Raw genomic sequence first — 17006 nt, 5'->3', positions numbered from 1 at the left:
GTGGAACGTGTGGCGTTCGTAGTCTACGTTCCTTTTGTGAAGAAATCTTTTATTCAAAGCGTCACGCACTTTGACATACGCATCCGCCTCAGCAGCAGGAAGGTCCTTGATTATTTTAACTATCTCTCGCCCCACCAGGTTGCGCAGGGAGATCAGCTTCTTTTTGTCCACAATAATATCCGATCCTTCAATGTAATCTTCAAACTCTTCCAGCCATTCTTGCCATCTGGGACCCATGCTTCCCCCAGTTGTCACTTTGAGAGGCTCGGGTGCTCGCAGGTGCGACCCACCTGTGGCCTTGGGACTGGCGTCATTTGGTTGAGGCTGATTGTCTTCTTCGTCGGATGCCATTTTGCAGCAATCTCACTTGGTTTCACCAATGCTTGTTTCCTTGTCAATGCTTGCTTACTTGCCAGTGTTTGTTCACTTGCCACTGTTTGTTTATTTGCCAATGCTTGTTTAGTTGCAGATACCAATGCTTGTTTACTTGCCAAAGCTTGTTTGACTTCTGGTGCCAATTCTTGTTTATTTGCCAATGCTTGTTTATTTGCCAATGCTTGTTTAATTTCAGGTGCCAATGCTTGTTTATTTGCCAATGCTTGTTTTCTTGCCCAGTGCCTGACTTCAAGATGGCCGCCGTGTAACAGTCAAGGGGTTTGTCTTGAAACGTGCCTGACTTCAAGATGGCCGCCGTCACTGCAAGCATACACGAGGAAGATTCTCCAGGCTCATTCCCTCCAGGACACTCAGGACTCACCGGCGGTTGGCTTCAGGGGCAGTCCACGCCAGGATTCACTCCTCTCTGGAAACTGTGGCCATCAGGTGAGGTTGGGGTGGGCTCCCAGCTCACTTTGCAGTTCCCGCTCTCTCTCACGCCGACAGCATGCCAAACCTCATGCATCGGGCGTGAGGTTTTATTTCCGACGGTCTTAAGCTCCGGTTTTGGCGCGTTTAATCGCGCTCGGCAGCAGGCTCTCCGGGAAAGCGTCCTCTTTACTCGGGCACCCTCTATTCACTTTGGGGTGCTGGACAGGGTCGGAGTGGGCTCCCGACTCCTGTTTCTTCACGGATGCTGGGCAGCACGCATCCGGCAGGGCTCGCGTTTTCGGTGCTGGACAGTCTCTGTTGCTGAGCGTTTCAGCGCTCTTTTCAATCACTCCTCTCAGCTCCCTCACAATCTGCAGAGGGGCCTGGTCGCCTGCTGATGGCCTCTTCAGTCAAGGCAGCAGTTCAGTCACGCTCTACAGCTCGATGTAGGCTGCTGCTCGGGACAGTGTGTTTTCACGAGGTGCTGGGTCTGTGGGTTTTGCTTATCCCACCCTCGTCGCCAGTTGTAGCATCCTGCTACAAATAAATACAGGCACTCTTCTTTATATCACTGGAGCTTTATTAGCTTAACACCTGCCTCTCTCCTGTCCCTACTCTATCTACCCCTTCCTCTGCCCATCTCCTCCTCTTCCTGTTCCCCCTAGGCTCCACCCACAACCACTAGCCTGCTAACTTCATAACAGGAGGGGAGATTAATTAGACCGGGATGATTAGAAAAAACAAGGTCAAGAGTGTGGCCAGCTGAGTGTGTGGGACTCTGGACCAACTGGATCAGGTTCAGACCGAGCATGGAGTCTCGGAGGTTATTAGCCCGAGTGCATGTGACCTCATCTATGTGTAGATTAAAATCTCCCAGAACAGTGAAGTGAGGATGCTTAAGTGAAAGGTCTGCGATCATGTCAACGAGTGTAGAAAGCGAAGAGGGTAGAGTGCAAGGAGGGTTATACACCAAGGCGCCAGCTAAAATGGTGGTGGAAGTATCTGCAATGGTAAAGTACATGGCTTCAATGAGGCCTAACTTACACCTACAAAACGTGTACAGGCCACAGAGTGAAAAGTCACTTTTGAGTAGTCTGCATTAGGTGTCTGGCTAGTCAGTATGCTGTCAACAGCAAGGGTGGCTCCTCTGTTTGAGCAGATGAGCATCACCCCACAAACAAAAGCCCCAGGCCAGATCTGAAAAATAAAATGGTAATAAAGTTTATTTATTACGATTTTATTTTTTAGCAACCAACCCGTCCTGAACTGAGCATCAAGACGGGGCGGCGCCATGGCTGCTGAGTGGCAGCAGGGAGATCTGTGCTCTTGAGTTTAAAAGGTGGATTTCTTTTTGGCCGGCTGTCTTGCGATGGCCAGTCTGGTATGTGCATTTAAAACCTCTGTAACCCAACTGTCTCAAGATAGCTGGGATCGAGAAAGCAATGGTCTCCAGTGCTCTTCTGAAAGCTGATAGTGACCTCTCCCACCAATCCTAGCACTGCTCTAATGCTGTATGAGAGCAGCGCCAGGATTGGCCTGGGAGTCGGAACCCTGACTGCCTCGAGGAGAGAAGGATCGAGGAGAATGTAGCGCTTAGGGAAAAAGTAAGTGCCTTTTATTTTTTTATGTGCCTGCCTCACCTCCTTTGGGACATGCCTGCCGCCACTGGTCAATAGGTTAAAAATTTGGAGGCTACTATAGTTTGAAGAGCTGTATTGGTGATGCCAACCGCTGTCGTTGGTTTAACAAATATACTCTCAACCTTACAGTCACACATGTTACTAAACTAAAATATTACTGCTCCAGGTATTGTTAGGAGCAGGATGCCACCGAGCCCTAAGTTTCATCAAGGTCTTCCTTATTTTTTATACTTCCAAGGAAACATGACAAGCAGTCTTAACAAGCAGAGCTATACTGGTAAGCAGATTAGATTATTTGTTTCCATTTCTCATCAAGCTTTCGAGCAAGGAGCATTTTTCCAGAACACTTCTGGCTCCCCAGCATGCTCGACTGTTTGTGTGATGGAAAACCTCACCTCTCAGAAGATTAACAAAACAGCTCCAGTGGAGCGGATTGGGATCTGTCCCTATCTGAAAGCAATTCAATACCATCCACAGGCTGCCTTCATCAGATAGACAAGAAGAGATTAATTGTTTTCCCACTTCCCTCCTTAGCAGGGAACCTTCCAGGAACACAGCAGCTCAGAGCTGATCGTTCAAGGTCTTATCTATAAACATTTTACTGACAAAATGGTTAGTGGCTTTAGTTTCCCCAGCCTGCGTCCCCTGTTGACGGAGCTGACCTGCGCGCGCAGGCATCAATGGAGAGAGGCTGCGCGCAGCAGTACAGGAAGCAAGCAGCCTGACTGAGGCCCGGGGTCTCTCAAGCACTGGGGCAGAGAGCGAGGCATCTGTCATTGTCTTGTTACTATGGGCTTGCAGTTCCTTCATTACTTTCCGAAGTAGTGCTCTGTCAGACACAGTCAGTTTAATCACCAAGAACGGAAAGATAAATTATGTGGAAAACGAAAAATAATTTCTAAGAGAGCAAACATGGCTGGTGGAAAAAAAAACTGCAGCTCTTTTGCAAAACACAACCTCCTCATGCAGTAGACCGTGAACCACTTTGTGCCAAAATGCCAACGATGTTCGAGTTCAAGTGTTGTCGGTTTATATAACTTGACCGCCTGGCATTATCTGGTACAAATGGTCAGAAGCTCTTTAAAACATATGAATATCTATCTACAAATGATCATGCGAAAGCAGGGCCTACAGTAAGAAAACAACTCAGGCCTAAAGTAAGAAACAAGATAGAACAGAACACGATAGGCTCATCTTTTGACTTTCATTGACTTCGAAAATGGCCATAACTGCAGCACTCGATGTCCCACTTCTCACAGTCACAGTCCTTAATTTATGAGGTGGATCCAAATGGCACCACGCTGCCAACTCTCATGACTCTCTCAGTCTTTACAATCAGGAAGAGGTTCTCATGCAGTTCGTTAGCATCAATAAAAACACAACACCCAGCGTTTCCCATAAAAGATGTGAAGCATGCCAAAACACAGGACCACATATCAACCAGGCAAAGGTCAGCGGCTAGGCCACACTGGGCATTCTGCCATTAGGCATTTTCCTAATTGGCTGCAAAGTAGGGGCCGCTTTAAGAGCAGACAGGGCTGTCATGATTTAATCATACCCTATAACCCAATAGCCGCCTTCTAGACAGGACATCCAGCTGTGGCTGGTCTGGAATGTTTAGCCAGTGCTAATTTTGGATTTGAATCTGGTCCTGGCCAGTGAGTCGGATGTTCTAGTCTGAGCACAAATGGCCATCACAATGCTCACAGATCTCCCTTAGAATAGGGATTAGCGTGAGAAGTGATTCTAAAACTAAGGCCCAATGTAATGCTAACAAATGTACCTACTCATGATAATGTCGGAAGGTTTGGAACATAATAAACGTTATAAAAAAAATGTGATTGCATCGCCAAATTGACTCTAGTTCATGAAAATTTCTAATTCCTTGAAAGCATAATTGTGTATTCTTATCTAGCTCTTCTACAACAAGACAAATATACAGATTTCAATGTTTCACAATTTTATTTACTTTAAATATATATATATATATATATATATATATATATATATATATATATATATATATATATATATATATATATATATATACAAATCGAAAAAGGGTCGCCCCTGTGGAAGAGCCCGCTGGTAGGTAAAATTTCATCTTTTATTTTCAGGAGGCAGCTGCATACAAGAAACACAAGGAACAGTCATCACTTCCTGCTGCCAGACGCGTTTCGGGAATCCTTTCCCTTCATCATTGGCTTGTGGTTGCTGAAAGCAGAACGGCTTTGCGTGCACCATTTAAATTCATTAATCTTAGCCCAGTGGGCGGAGCCATTCACATGGCATTATGGTTCTGGTAGTGCACTCGCAAACAATAAACCCATAGTGAGTCCGTTTCTGCCTCAGCATGTAACCTAGTTCTTAAATACCCATGTGGGTTGATGCAAAGTTCCGTTGGTTACCTTGCAGTGTTTTTTCAGTCGTCTCCGATGACCTCCTCTTGCTATTGGTGACACCGGATTGGCGCCATCACAAGCCCACATTCCGTGGTGGGGTTCTCCCGCGGCTGGGCTCAGCCGCTAATATACAAATCGAAAAAGGGGTCGCCCCTGTGGAAGAGCCCGCTGGTAGGTAAAATTTCATCTTTTATTTTCAGGAGGCAGCTGCATACAAGAAACACAAGGAACAGTCATCACTTCCTGCTGCCAGACGCGTTTCGGGAATCCTTTCCCTTCATCATTGGCTTGTGGTTGCTGAAAGCAGAACGGCTTTGCGTGCACCATTTAAATTCATTAATCTTACCCCAGTGGGCGGAGCCATTCACATGGCATTATGGTTCTGGTAGTGCACTCGCAAACAATAAACCCATAGTGAGTCCGTTTCTGCCTCAGCATGTAACCTAGTTCTTAAATACCCATGTGGGTTGATGCAAAGTTCCGTTGGTTACCTTGCAGTGTTTTTTCAGTCGTCTCCGATGACCTCCTCTTGCTATTGGTGACACCGGATTGGCGCCATCACAAGCCCACATTCCGTGGTGGGGTTCTCCCGCGGCTGGGCTCAGCCGCTAATATACAAATCGAAAAAGGGTCGCCCCTGTGGAAGAGCCCGCTGGTAGGTAAAATTTCATCTTTTATTTTCAGGAGGCAGCTGCATACAAGAAACACAAGGAACAGTCATCACTTCCTGCTGCCAGACGCGTTTCGGGAATCCTTTCCCTTCATCATTGGCTTGTGGTTGCTGAAAGCAGAACGGCTTTGCGTGCACCATTTAAATTCATTAATCTTACCCCAGTGGGCGGAGCCATTCACATGGCATTATGGTTCTGGTAGTGCACTCGCAAACAATAAACCCATAGTGAGTCCGTTTCTGCCTCAGCATGTAACCTAGTTCTTAAATACCCATGTGGGTTGATGCAAAGTTCCGTTGGTTACCTTGCAGTGTTTTTTCAGTCGTCTCCGATGACCTCCTCTTGCTATTGGTGACACTGGATTGGCGCCATCACAAGCCCACATTCCGTGGTGGGGTTCTCCCGCGGCTGGGCTCAGCCGCTAATATACAAATCGAAAAAGGGTCGCCCCTGTGGAAGAGCCCGCTGGTAGGTAAAATTTCATCTTTTATTTTCAGGAGGCAGCTGCATACAAGAAACACAAGGAACAGTCATCACTTCCTGCTGCCAGACGCGTTTCGGGAATCCTTTCCCTTCATCATTGGCTTATGGTTGCTGAAAGCAGAACGGCTTTGCGTGCACCATTTAAATTCATTAATCTTACCCCAGTGGGCGGAGCCATTCACATGGCATTATGGTTCTGGTAGTGCACTCACTGTTCCTTGTGTTTCTTGTATGCAGCTGCCTCCTGAAAATAAAAGATGAAATTTTACCTACCAGCGGGCTCTTCCACAGGGGCGACCCTTTTTCGATTTGTATTATATATATATATATTGCAATTGCGTAAAGTGCTGGTAAAGGAGTGTCTTGTAAAGCACTCCATGGCAGATTTACACAGGCTATATTTGCACCTCATTAATCTGAATAATAACATAGGGGCTTCCATGGAAATATAGTCCAGATACCGTTCTCCTGGACAAAGGTTAGACATCCCCTCGGTAGACTAAGGAATGGATGCTTCAGAGGCAATGGAGCCGGAGCAATTTTGAGAGTGGGGGTGCTGCCACATGTCACAGCAATGAAGTCACAGGCAAAATAAAAAATCCAAGCTTTACACAAAGGATACGTGTAGAAAATGAGCCATTCCAGAGTATAGAGGTGCACATTTCCCATTGATTCGACCACTAAGTGTCAGACATGAAGTTCCACTGCTAAGCATATAAGGCACACAAATGATAACATGTGACAATCGGTTTCAGTATATGTTTATCATGTGTACAGCACGCAAGTAAAGTGTCTCAATTTGTTTCTATCCTTATCAAATCTTTGTTTCAATCACACATAACTAGAAAAATAGCATACCTCATTTGTACTTTATTTGCTTCTGAAATAATGTGAAACATCTGTAAAGTTAATTTAAAACTATTTACATTTTGTTGTGGTTAGAAAACGTTTGAAATCCCACAGCCTTTCCTTTCACGCTCCCTGTACCTCAGCAATACAGACACTTGGATCACAATATGCATTTCTATCGCTTTGAAGTTAAAGAAAGGAATAGTAAACCATAATTTCTAAGTTAAAAGAATAAGCAGCAATTTGTCAAAATAGTAGGCCTGATATTTGAGAACAATGTTTGAATGCACAGCAAAGGCAACAAGATAAAAAAGAAAATGTATAGTCCTCATTATTGTTTATTCCCCTAATGACTTCTTAGAAATTCATTTTGGGGGGTTCTGCATGCACTTCTGGCACACCTACTTCCATTACCCCTGTTCAGAGGGGTAAACAAATGTTATTTCCTCGGTGATGCAGTTATACTGAAAGAAAATCCAGACTCTTGAAGAATACCACATAATACTTATACGCAGCAGCACTTTTGACTTTACGATTTTCAAACCTGAGTTATACAAATACTAAAAATATGCTTCTCTTTTAAGGTTTCATATGCTGAACTTTAAAGCACCACTGTTAGACATGGATGTCTTTCTTAAACGTAAAAACAGTATAAAATAGATTCCGAGTTTCAGGAGAGAGTTTTGGTTCTTAGCTGGCATACACAAGGTAAAATAGGTGCACTTGTTATTAGAAGGACGTGTGTATCTAAGGACTGTGTTCTACTAAATGCAATGCTTTACCAACACTATTTTATTAAGCGATGCGGAGGGGAAAGTATTAATAAAATCGTGTTCCTCAGTTGCCATAAAAGGCCTTGTTGGTAAATACCAGTTTTAATGCATTTGATAAATATTGCTATTTCTATATACTGAATAATTACGTGTATTTTCTAAATTATTTGGATCCATTTTATAGCAATACCTATGTGTGTTGAATCATTAGTATAGTTATATCATGTGTATACCATGCCTTTATATTCTCATTAAGTGATGGAATTAAGCATTTTCTTTGCGATATATTTTAGTGTAAACCGTTTTGCCCAACTAGGTCGCGATTTGCCACAACCCTCTAAGTAGCTCTGATAATAGATTCTGAAATATAGCTTTTAAAGTAGCTGCTTGGGTCTCTGAAAACATATATTTTTACGATGAGACTAATAGCAACCTTTTATAAATTAGGCCACAGGTCATATCTGAAGAAAAATTAAATTGTCCTTTAAGAGTGTGCGATACTTAAGAATATGTCACATCCAGTGAAGTGGCGTCCAATATAGGTCATCAGTGGATGGATCCAGGGCAGGTTTTCAGGACAAACCACAAGCGATGGATTTACACAGACTTAATCTAAAATTAACTCATCTATATGGTCTGTAGTTATACCTAAATCTGCCAGAGATTCGGCCCTCCTGCGCTCACGGCGGATGCCCTGCACGTGGGATTGGCCCTTGATTTATTCCTTACAATGCAGCAAGTGATTAATAAGAGGACTTACCCAGGTCAGTGCTGGGACCAGCAATAAGCTGCCTGAATTTGTCTAATCGAGATGCCTCTCTCTCGGGGAAGGCAGCAGGAACAGAAGAATTGTCTTCAGCAATTTCCGCGACTAAGGCCATGGTTGGCTGATAAGGAACAGACTGCCGTCTCTGTGATGAAGCATTCCCTTCTGCACCATCTGCAGACAAAGAGAAAGACATTAGAAATCATCATAAACTTTACCTTCCATCCTTCTAGCCACTACCCACAGTTGAAAATGTTAATGACGTCATATTTTATTTGCCCTTCATGAGAAGGTAGTCATGAGACAGTTGCCTTGCTTGCTTGCTGATCTCAAGCGTAACTTTGTTTCTTTGTAAATAAAGCATGTCTTTTTCAAAGCCACTTTTGAAAATCCGCACAATGGACCTCGAGGGCTTATCGGTAGAGGTGAAGAAAAATAAGACTGGCTACTGACTCACTGAAAAAAGTTAGAGATATATATTTAGCAAGTGTAAGAAATTGGGTTTTCAGTCGCAAAGGTGTAACTGGTCCACAACTGCCTTTTTACTGGGAAGCAAGTCCCCACTGTAGCAGTTGATTCTCTCAGGCTAGAGAAGAAGAGCTTTCCAAGGCTTACTCAGGGAAGGTGGTGTGGTCTAGCAATCCCAATTCTCGGGCATGCAACTACACTTAAATTAATATAAAAAGGAAAAGTTAACCTATTACACACACACTACTAAATACTAGACATTAATTTACAAATATATACATCAGATAGATGGAAATACTTTTGGTGATACTCTCATGTCACATCTTACCCCTGGTGGGTCCTGAACCCCTTAATCACAGCGCCACCCACATATACCAGATGCAACATCACAATACAAGGGGGTGTCATTTAAAAAAAAGGCATGCTGACTGGCTTTGTCAAGAGGCCACCACATTATTAACAAGTTATACTTTGGCAATATAAACTATTGGGATTATTAGAAACACTAATAGTGTGGAAAAGTATTCAATATAAGTATGAAACATTGCAAGGTTAATTGATAAAACTGTCAATAAAGTATTTCAATGCCAGCAACAATAATCCCACGTGCTAGAGTCTTTCTTTTCTGTCTACAGGCCATATAATGTAGCCATAGGACCTACTACTAGGAGTTCCCGCACTTCAGGGCTTAAAAGTACAAGCTTCAAATCAGAGACTGCTTAACATCAAGGCAAACCCCTCGAGCAGGTCATTAATTCTTTGCACTTGGGGTGGGGGGTTCTACTCCACTCCCTGAAGTCCCCACAACACTTGAATTACTTGTCAGTTGTGGCCTGCTCCTCCTTGGCTGCTCATTGGAACATAATTAGGAGCAAGGAAGCTCTCGCAGAGCATGATGGGGTGCTCTATGTTAGATAATATTAAATGAGAGGGTTGTACCTCTCTGTTTTCTTTTTAGGCAGCATGTTGTTTTCTTTTGATTTTCATGGTGCTGTTTGCCCATGCCGAATCAGACACCTGGGTCTTGACCTTTGTTGCAGGCTGCGGGAGAGCCTAAGGACTACTTGGCATAAAGATCATGGCTTTTAATGGCCAAGACAATGTAGAGCTCCAGAAAGCAACGTAGAGTATGTCCGAAGTGAAAAATAAAGCAAGGCTCGCCAAAATAGGGTATCCTGTTTCCTTGTAGTTTGAGAGCTGGTCGCTCCCATTAAAATGCAAATGTTATTCTTTCATTCAACCCCATAAATGATTGCCTCAGATCCCTCCAAGAGTATTGCCGTTAAAGGGCGCTTCTATTTAGTCGGTACCAGAGATGTGTCCAGCCACTTTTTGCTATGGGAGTTTATGCCCTTTACCTCTTCAGTGTCATGGAGTAGGGCTGGTTCAATGGCAAGTTAGATGTCACATGCAATAAGGTGACTAAAGCATCCACCAGATTAATTCTCAGTACGATTGTAGGAGTAGACAGGACCATAGGGTATGCTTGAGGTTCCCACCAAGTTGTCCACAGGGCCAGCAGTACTTGCGAGGAGACAGTAATGCTTTCTTGAATTTGAAAGGGGTCCAGTACCTTTGGTAAAGAACCTTAAAGTATCCAAATCTCAGCCTCACTTCTCTTAGTCCTCTATCATGGGAGGACAACAATTGTAACCTGTCAACTTCAGAGTAGTGTTTTTGGGTGATGGTGGAGCATTTATGTTGAATTAAAGATCTTGCCGCTTTCGAGTAAAGATCCTCAATAATCAAGCTGTAAAGAACAGAGATCAGTTTGTTATAATTTCCCCACCATGTCAGACAGTCATGGGTGGAGGAGAGTTTTAATCCGGATATCACGTGCCTTCATTTGTTATCAAAATAAGTGGCCAGCTAAGCATACCACCAAATCTGATTTTTCTCTAATCCAAATTTTTATCTCAGAGTCAGGAAATTCTTAACCTTGCCATTTGACAGGACATAGGAAAAAGTGTAACCGTCTTTTAAAGATCATTCTGGTCAGTGGAAATGGACTTTGTTTATCTGCAGTTTAGTATTTCTCAAAATACATGCCCCTATATCAATTGAACTGTTCTGCTTGAATAGGTGACGGATGTTTCCCAGCATTTCACTGAGGAGCATCGGAATTGTGGAGTCAAGGGACCCCGCAGCTTTCCTATAAAGAACTTGAGTTCCAAGCGCTCTTTTCTGTAAATGCCTTTCTATTGGGGCCCAGTGGGACAAGTTCATTTTGTCCTGGAAATGGTGTGTTAGTTGCATAAGTTGATGTGTTGCACAATACTTCTCCAATTTGGAAGTGCAGGTCTCCCGAAGATGCATTAGCATACAGTTTAGCCAGTGACAGCCTAGGTCTATCCTCTCCTCAAACATACACTTTAATCAGGCTATCCATGTGGTGCAGTGTTGTGTGGGAAATAATCAGTGACAACATGTCAAAAACATAATTAAATATGAGTGCCACTATCATCTTGATGGTTTGAATTCTGCAATTCACAAGTGCTTCCGTCTGTCAAAGTCTTGGAGCAATCAGAAGTGTTATATTACCTTGCCGCATATGGGTTATACGGCTGCTGATAAGAATTTATGTTGTGCTGAAGGAATTATTTGTCCTTATCAAAGTCCTCAAAATCCAGCCAGTACCACAGGTGCTGCCCCCAACCAATGTGTAAATTGTTCAAAAGGAAGTAAGTGTTGTATGTGGAGTGCAGGGACTTGTCCTTGTCAACTTGCAGTCACATGCTCTTAGTGTTGTTAGAATTTCTTATTCAATATTATAAATGCAATTACAGTTTGTCACTAATTTATTGTTATTCATTGAATTGCTGCTGTATAGTGAAACAGTAAGCAGAATAGTCATTGTTTCAAGTGGAGTGTTTGAAGGTTTAAGGTGTCGGCTTCGCCGTTAATGAAATAGCTGATCTCTGAAGAAGCTCTTGAACCTGATCACCTACAAGATCATTTGAAAGGCACAATTTCATGATTTCCTCTGGTTACTCTGGAGGAAGTGAGTACTGGGAGCTGGAAGGGAGCCTTCACGTGTATGGTGCTAATCCAAGAGTCAAAAGAGTCAAGATCCCTACTGGTGAATTGAAGCTCAAGCTCTGTTAAGATTAGCTTAACTCAGTGGTCTTCAAGAAAATGTATGCCGCACCCCCCGTGAATAAAGAAAATTAATCGAACCCCCTTCAGAATTTTTCACAATTATTAGATTAAATTGGCAAGAGACATTGCAAGAGATCCATTTAAAGGGGAGACCACTCAGTGAACCTGCTGTAGAGGTGCGAGTCATGGGCACAGACTCACTATTAGACCAGTTCATGGTGTATCTGGAGAATATAGAGAATCATTTGATCGTGAACATTAGCTCTGCTAAGGATGCCTTAGGAGAAGCTAAGGGTGAGGTCTTCAAACTGGGGGGCCTCAAATGATTGCAGGGGTGGCGCCAGCATCTGGCCTAAAGAAACATTATGCTGACAGCAGAGCTTTGTTTTAAGCAGGGAAAAGAAATAGCAGCAGTAAGCCTCTGCCTGGGAGAAGGTGTCAAAAGAGAAGGGACTCCAAATATTCTTCTTCACTTCCACCCAAATTTCTAATAATCACCCTATGGATACTTTTACATGTTAGTAAGGCCTGTCTGACCAGAATAGTATGTTTGGCAATCATCTATTTAGTTGCATTTTTGAAACAGTAAGAGAATTTAACTGCAACAATTAAATAAGTCTTGTGTTTAAATAAATCGAGACACATTTAAACATTGCCAATTTAATGGAATAATTGTGAAAAATTCTGAAGGGGGTTTGATTAATTTTCTTTATTCACGGGGGGTGCGGCATACATTTTTTTGAAGACCACTGAGTTAAGCTAATCTGAACAGAGCATGAGCTTCAATTCACCAGTAGGGATCTTGACTCTTTTGACTCTTGGATTAGCACCATACACGTGAAGCCCCCTTCCAGCTCCCAGTACTCACTTCCTCCAGAGTAACCAGAGGAAATCATGAAATTGTGCCTTTCAAAGGATCTTGTAGGTGATCAGATTCAAGAGCTTCTTCAGAGATCAGCCATTTCATTAACGGCCAAGCCGACACCTTAAACCTTCAAACACTCTTGAAACAATGAATATTCCGCTTACTGTCTCACTATACAGCAGCAATTCAATAAATTAGTGACAAACTGAAATTGCATTTATAATATCGAATAAGCAATTCTAACAACACTAAGAGCATGTGACTGCAAGTTGGCAAGGACAAGTCCCTGCACTCCACATACAACAATTATTTCCTTTTGAACAATAGACACATTGGTTGGGGGCAGTACCAGTGATACTGGCTGGACTTTGAGGACTTTGATAAGGACAAATAATTCCTTCAGCACAACATAAATGGTACACAGACGTTGTGATGTCTTGTGAAGAAGATATTAAACCCAAGAAATATCTGCAGTGCCTGGCGTATGGGGTAAAAATCTTGCTCAGCAGATTTTTGCCCTTAATCAACTGGGAGATCGGAGAGGTGGATACAGGAGTGCTGACCTAGAAAAGCAAGCCTGTGTTTGTGTGACCATTATTTTGCTTCACCATTTCACCTTTGTTCAGTCTGAATGTATGATGATACAACGCATACAATCACAACGCGGTATGTTACCTCGTGGTCTAGACAACGCAAGTCGTTACATTGACTTGTGCTGGAGGGCGCTGGACTTAGGAATAGTGTGAAGTACTATTCCAATTCCAGTCTATGTACAGGAGGGAAGGTGTTGAAATAGTAATTCGCACTGTTCCTTAGTCTAGAGCGCCCTCCAGTGCAAGTCGATGTAACGACTTGCGTTGTCGAAACCACAATGTAACCATACCTCGTTGTCATGGTTGCGTTTCCCGTTCAGTCTCTACTGTGCAAGTCTGTTGTTGATTCTTCCAGGAGCTAAGCAAGGAGTAACTTCATGGCTTCCTTGACTCCTCATTGAGGTAATGTGAACATTTACCAAATGAAAATTGGATTTGAGCAATAGAGTGAGGAAGGTCTGCAGATCACTGAGGTGCCTGTAGTGTGGGGTACGTTTTTCTAATGTGCATTATATTGTGCAATGCTGCCTAGACGGGTGAAGGCCCAGTTGTCTCTTGCTGTCTCCGTCTGACCTGCTGACTGGTCTTAGGCCCAGTTGTCTCTTGCTGTCTCCGTCTGACCTGCTGACTGGTCTTAGAGACTACTGTGTCCAATAAAACATACAATTCATTTTGTGTCAACTAAAATACGCTTGTCCTGAGTTGCTTTTGTCCATAACGGTAATTATGTGCTTTCTGAGAAAGCCTGTTATGCAGATATCTTCTCAAGGTGTGCAGAGTGCATCAAGGCAACAAACGTAGCAGTGGAAGGCATGATAAGAAATGTCATGGAAATAATGGCCACTACCACAAATCTCTACTGGACAACGTGTGAGGTGGTGGAATGTGGAAGCCCCCATGTAAAGGTCCTTGCACAATAATCTTCATTATAACGTTTTCCTCTGCTACTTGCTGCACACTGGCAATATTTTCTCCAGTTGCTTTTCCTAGTTTTCTTAGACTTTTTCTTAGTTTTCCAGTTAATTAGAGGGGATTGGTGTAGTTGATCTTTGTGCATTTTGTGAATCATTCTATTCACTGTTTTTTCAAGTTCAGTCCAGATTTTTTTTTAGCTCTGTTCCTCTTGCTCTTATCCTTTTGTCCTCTTGAGGATCTATGGTAATATTCCTTGTTATTATAATCAGGAAGCACCAGTGTGTTCTAAGGCTTGTTTCCTTATGCACGCAGAATCACTATGTTGTTCTTTGACAAGTAGAGCAATCAGCTGTCTCTTAGACTCGGTGACATTAACTGTTGGAGGCCTATTAGATCTTAGTTAGAGGTCATGTTCTAGAGAGCATACAAGTAACCTTTTGCAATTCATTGTTCTTCTGCTTTTTACTTTTCCAAAGTTTATTGTATTTCTATACTTATTGTTTTTAGGTCTCGCCTAGGCAGCACGTATGAGCTGTCTCTCCAAGATATCAAGTAATCTGTATCAGGGGTGAAACTCCGCCTATTGCCTGGTAATCGCTCCTGCCGCTTGCCATTAGTAAACTCCGGCATTGCTTTTGTTAGCGGATTTATCATTAGCTGTCGATCCGATGTGTCACTTCCGTTTATTCCAGAAGCAGCACCGCCTAACTACAGTTTTCGTCCGCTTTTTTGGGACTACTTTTTTAAATTGTGGCTTTCTACCCACGTATTGTTTTCCGCCTGTTGCTGCTTTTTTTATTTCAAGGAGTTTTTACAAGCATTTTTTAAATTGTAGCTTTCTACGAGAGCGTTGTTTTCCGCCTGTTGCTGCTTCTTTTAGTTCGAGGAGTTTTCACGAGCGCGGCTCATGCTCGCTGCTGTGTGCACCTCCGAGACTTCAATGCTAATCTCCCCCCTTGTTAGGTATACAATTTGTTTGTTGTATTCTGCAACTCAGTTTTGTCGCTGAGTAGGTTGTCTTAGTTTTGGCATTATTTCTAAATAATATAGAGCGTGTTTTTCTGTATAGCTGGTCTGTGGGTGGTCACGACCCGGAAGCGAGCTTGAGTTGTTCTTCCGGTATGTAAACATGCAATTCTGATCAATAGTGATTGCTGCTATCTGTTGTTGTTGTTCCTTGCTCTCTGCAATCCCTTGTTTGTGCCATCGTGAAGGTAAAGGTGGAACCTGGAGGAGGCTGCTCGGGAGATGCCCTCTAGAAACTACAACGAGTTGGTGGTCCATCTGAATCTGATAGCGAAACCCTTGGCGTCCCTAAACAGTACGTCATTCTAAGTGGGCACTGTTTTATGTATTTATTTACTTTTAATTTACAGTTTTTTTACAGCTCGCACCTACAGTCAGACTTATCTGCCTACTACCAGGTGAGATCTGTACTGTGTGCCACAACACATCATCACCTCACTGGGATGAACGTGGCATGCCTCGCTTGGATTGGCTACCGCCATGGCAAGAGTTTTCCGAAACTCGGTCAAAACGTATATTTTGGGAACCAGGTGCTCCGTTTTAGCTGATTAACGCAGTCTTTTTGAGGCCAGATGTTGCACTGTGACCCATCTTGTAGTCATGCGTGGTGGCATCCTTGGCAGCTGTCCAAAGTGGCGTTAAGGTAGCACCCAACCTGGGGTCCCACCCATGCGGTCATGCTCTCACTGCCCCAGTGTTTCCTAAAGTTTTAAGAGGGGCAATGTGCCGTCCAATAGGTATGGCCCTCCCTTAACAAAAGTGTCCACCACCATTGACTTTAAAGGGGGAACCGTTCAAACTGTGTTATATGACATGGGAGTGTGGCTTCAATAATGATCCGCTGTTGTCTCTCTGCAGCTGCCCCACCCTCACGTGGGGAAGTCTGCTGGCTGTGTTGTTACCTTATCCTGTGTATGGCTGCCGGCAGCACTACTAGCTTTAAGCTACATTACAATATTCGTCTAAGACAACCAGGGCCAATTATGTGGTTTTGAGTCCGTGGGGTTTTCAGCGTCCCTACTTATTTGCTGCATCGACTACATGATCCATCATCTGCCGCATAAACTGCAGGTTTTAACAAAAAAGAGTTTGTAGCTCAAACGGATCAAAAGTTACTAAAAATTCAGCAATGCATGTTGCAGCACAGCGATAAGCCTTTTGCAAAGGTTGACTGGTCACCTTTGTGTTGCTTATTGCCAAAGACAATGGAATTATGTGGCAGGGGAGCACCAAATTATACGACAGAGTTCACTAAATTATGTGGCAAGTAAAGAAAAATTATGTGGTGTGGCGTATTTTTTATTTTACTTCTCCATTATATTGGAATATTTACTCATGGTAATACTGCAAGGACTTCACCCTATTAGTGCCACTTTAACATACAAATACAAAAAAAGCAATCAAAAAGGTGACCAGTTAACTTTTGCAAACGGCCCTCCACTGCAAGCTAAGCCACGTCTCCACATTTTCAATAACTTTGGATTCGTTTTTATCAACAAACACATTTTATTCTGTTAAATTCTGCAGATTATGCAACAGATGATGTATTATGTGGCAAATGTGGAATGTCCATAGTTATGTGAAAGTAGCCACTTAATTGCATAATTCCAGTGGTCATTCTTATTGATATACTTGTGTTTTATACTGGC

General features: G+C 43.1%; 1 protein-coding gene across 1 annotated transcript in view; it reads right to left on the bottom strand.

Annotated features, from left to right (window-relative positions):
* TBC1D22A (TBC1 domain family member 22A) overlaps positions 1–17006 on the bottom strand; it is a 2197648-nt gene that overhangs the window by 1890823 nt on the left and 289819 nt on the right. The window contains exon 4 of the mRNA XM_086967294.1: positions 8386–8565. Within this exon, the coding sequence (XP_086823420.1) occupies positions 8386–8565 (180 nt within the window). The remainder of the gene's footprint in view (positions 1–8385; positions 8566–17006) is intronic.

Source organism: Lissotriton vulgaris, chromosome 1_1 (genome assembly GCF_964263255.1).
Source record: "Lissotriton vulgaris chromosome 1_1, aLisVul1.2, whole genome shotgun sequence".
In the NCBI taxonomy this organism is placed as follows: Eukaryota; Metazoa; Chordata; class Amphibia; order Caudata; family Salamandridae; genus Lissotriton; species Lissotriton vulgaris.
This window is presented reverse-complemented; position numbering and strand designations above follow the sequence as displayed.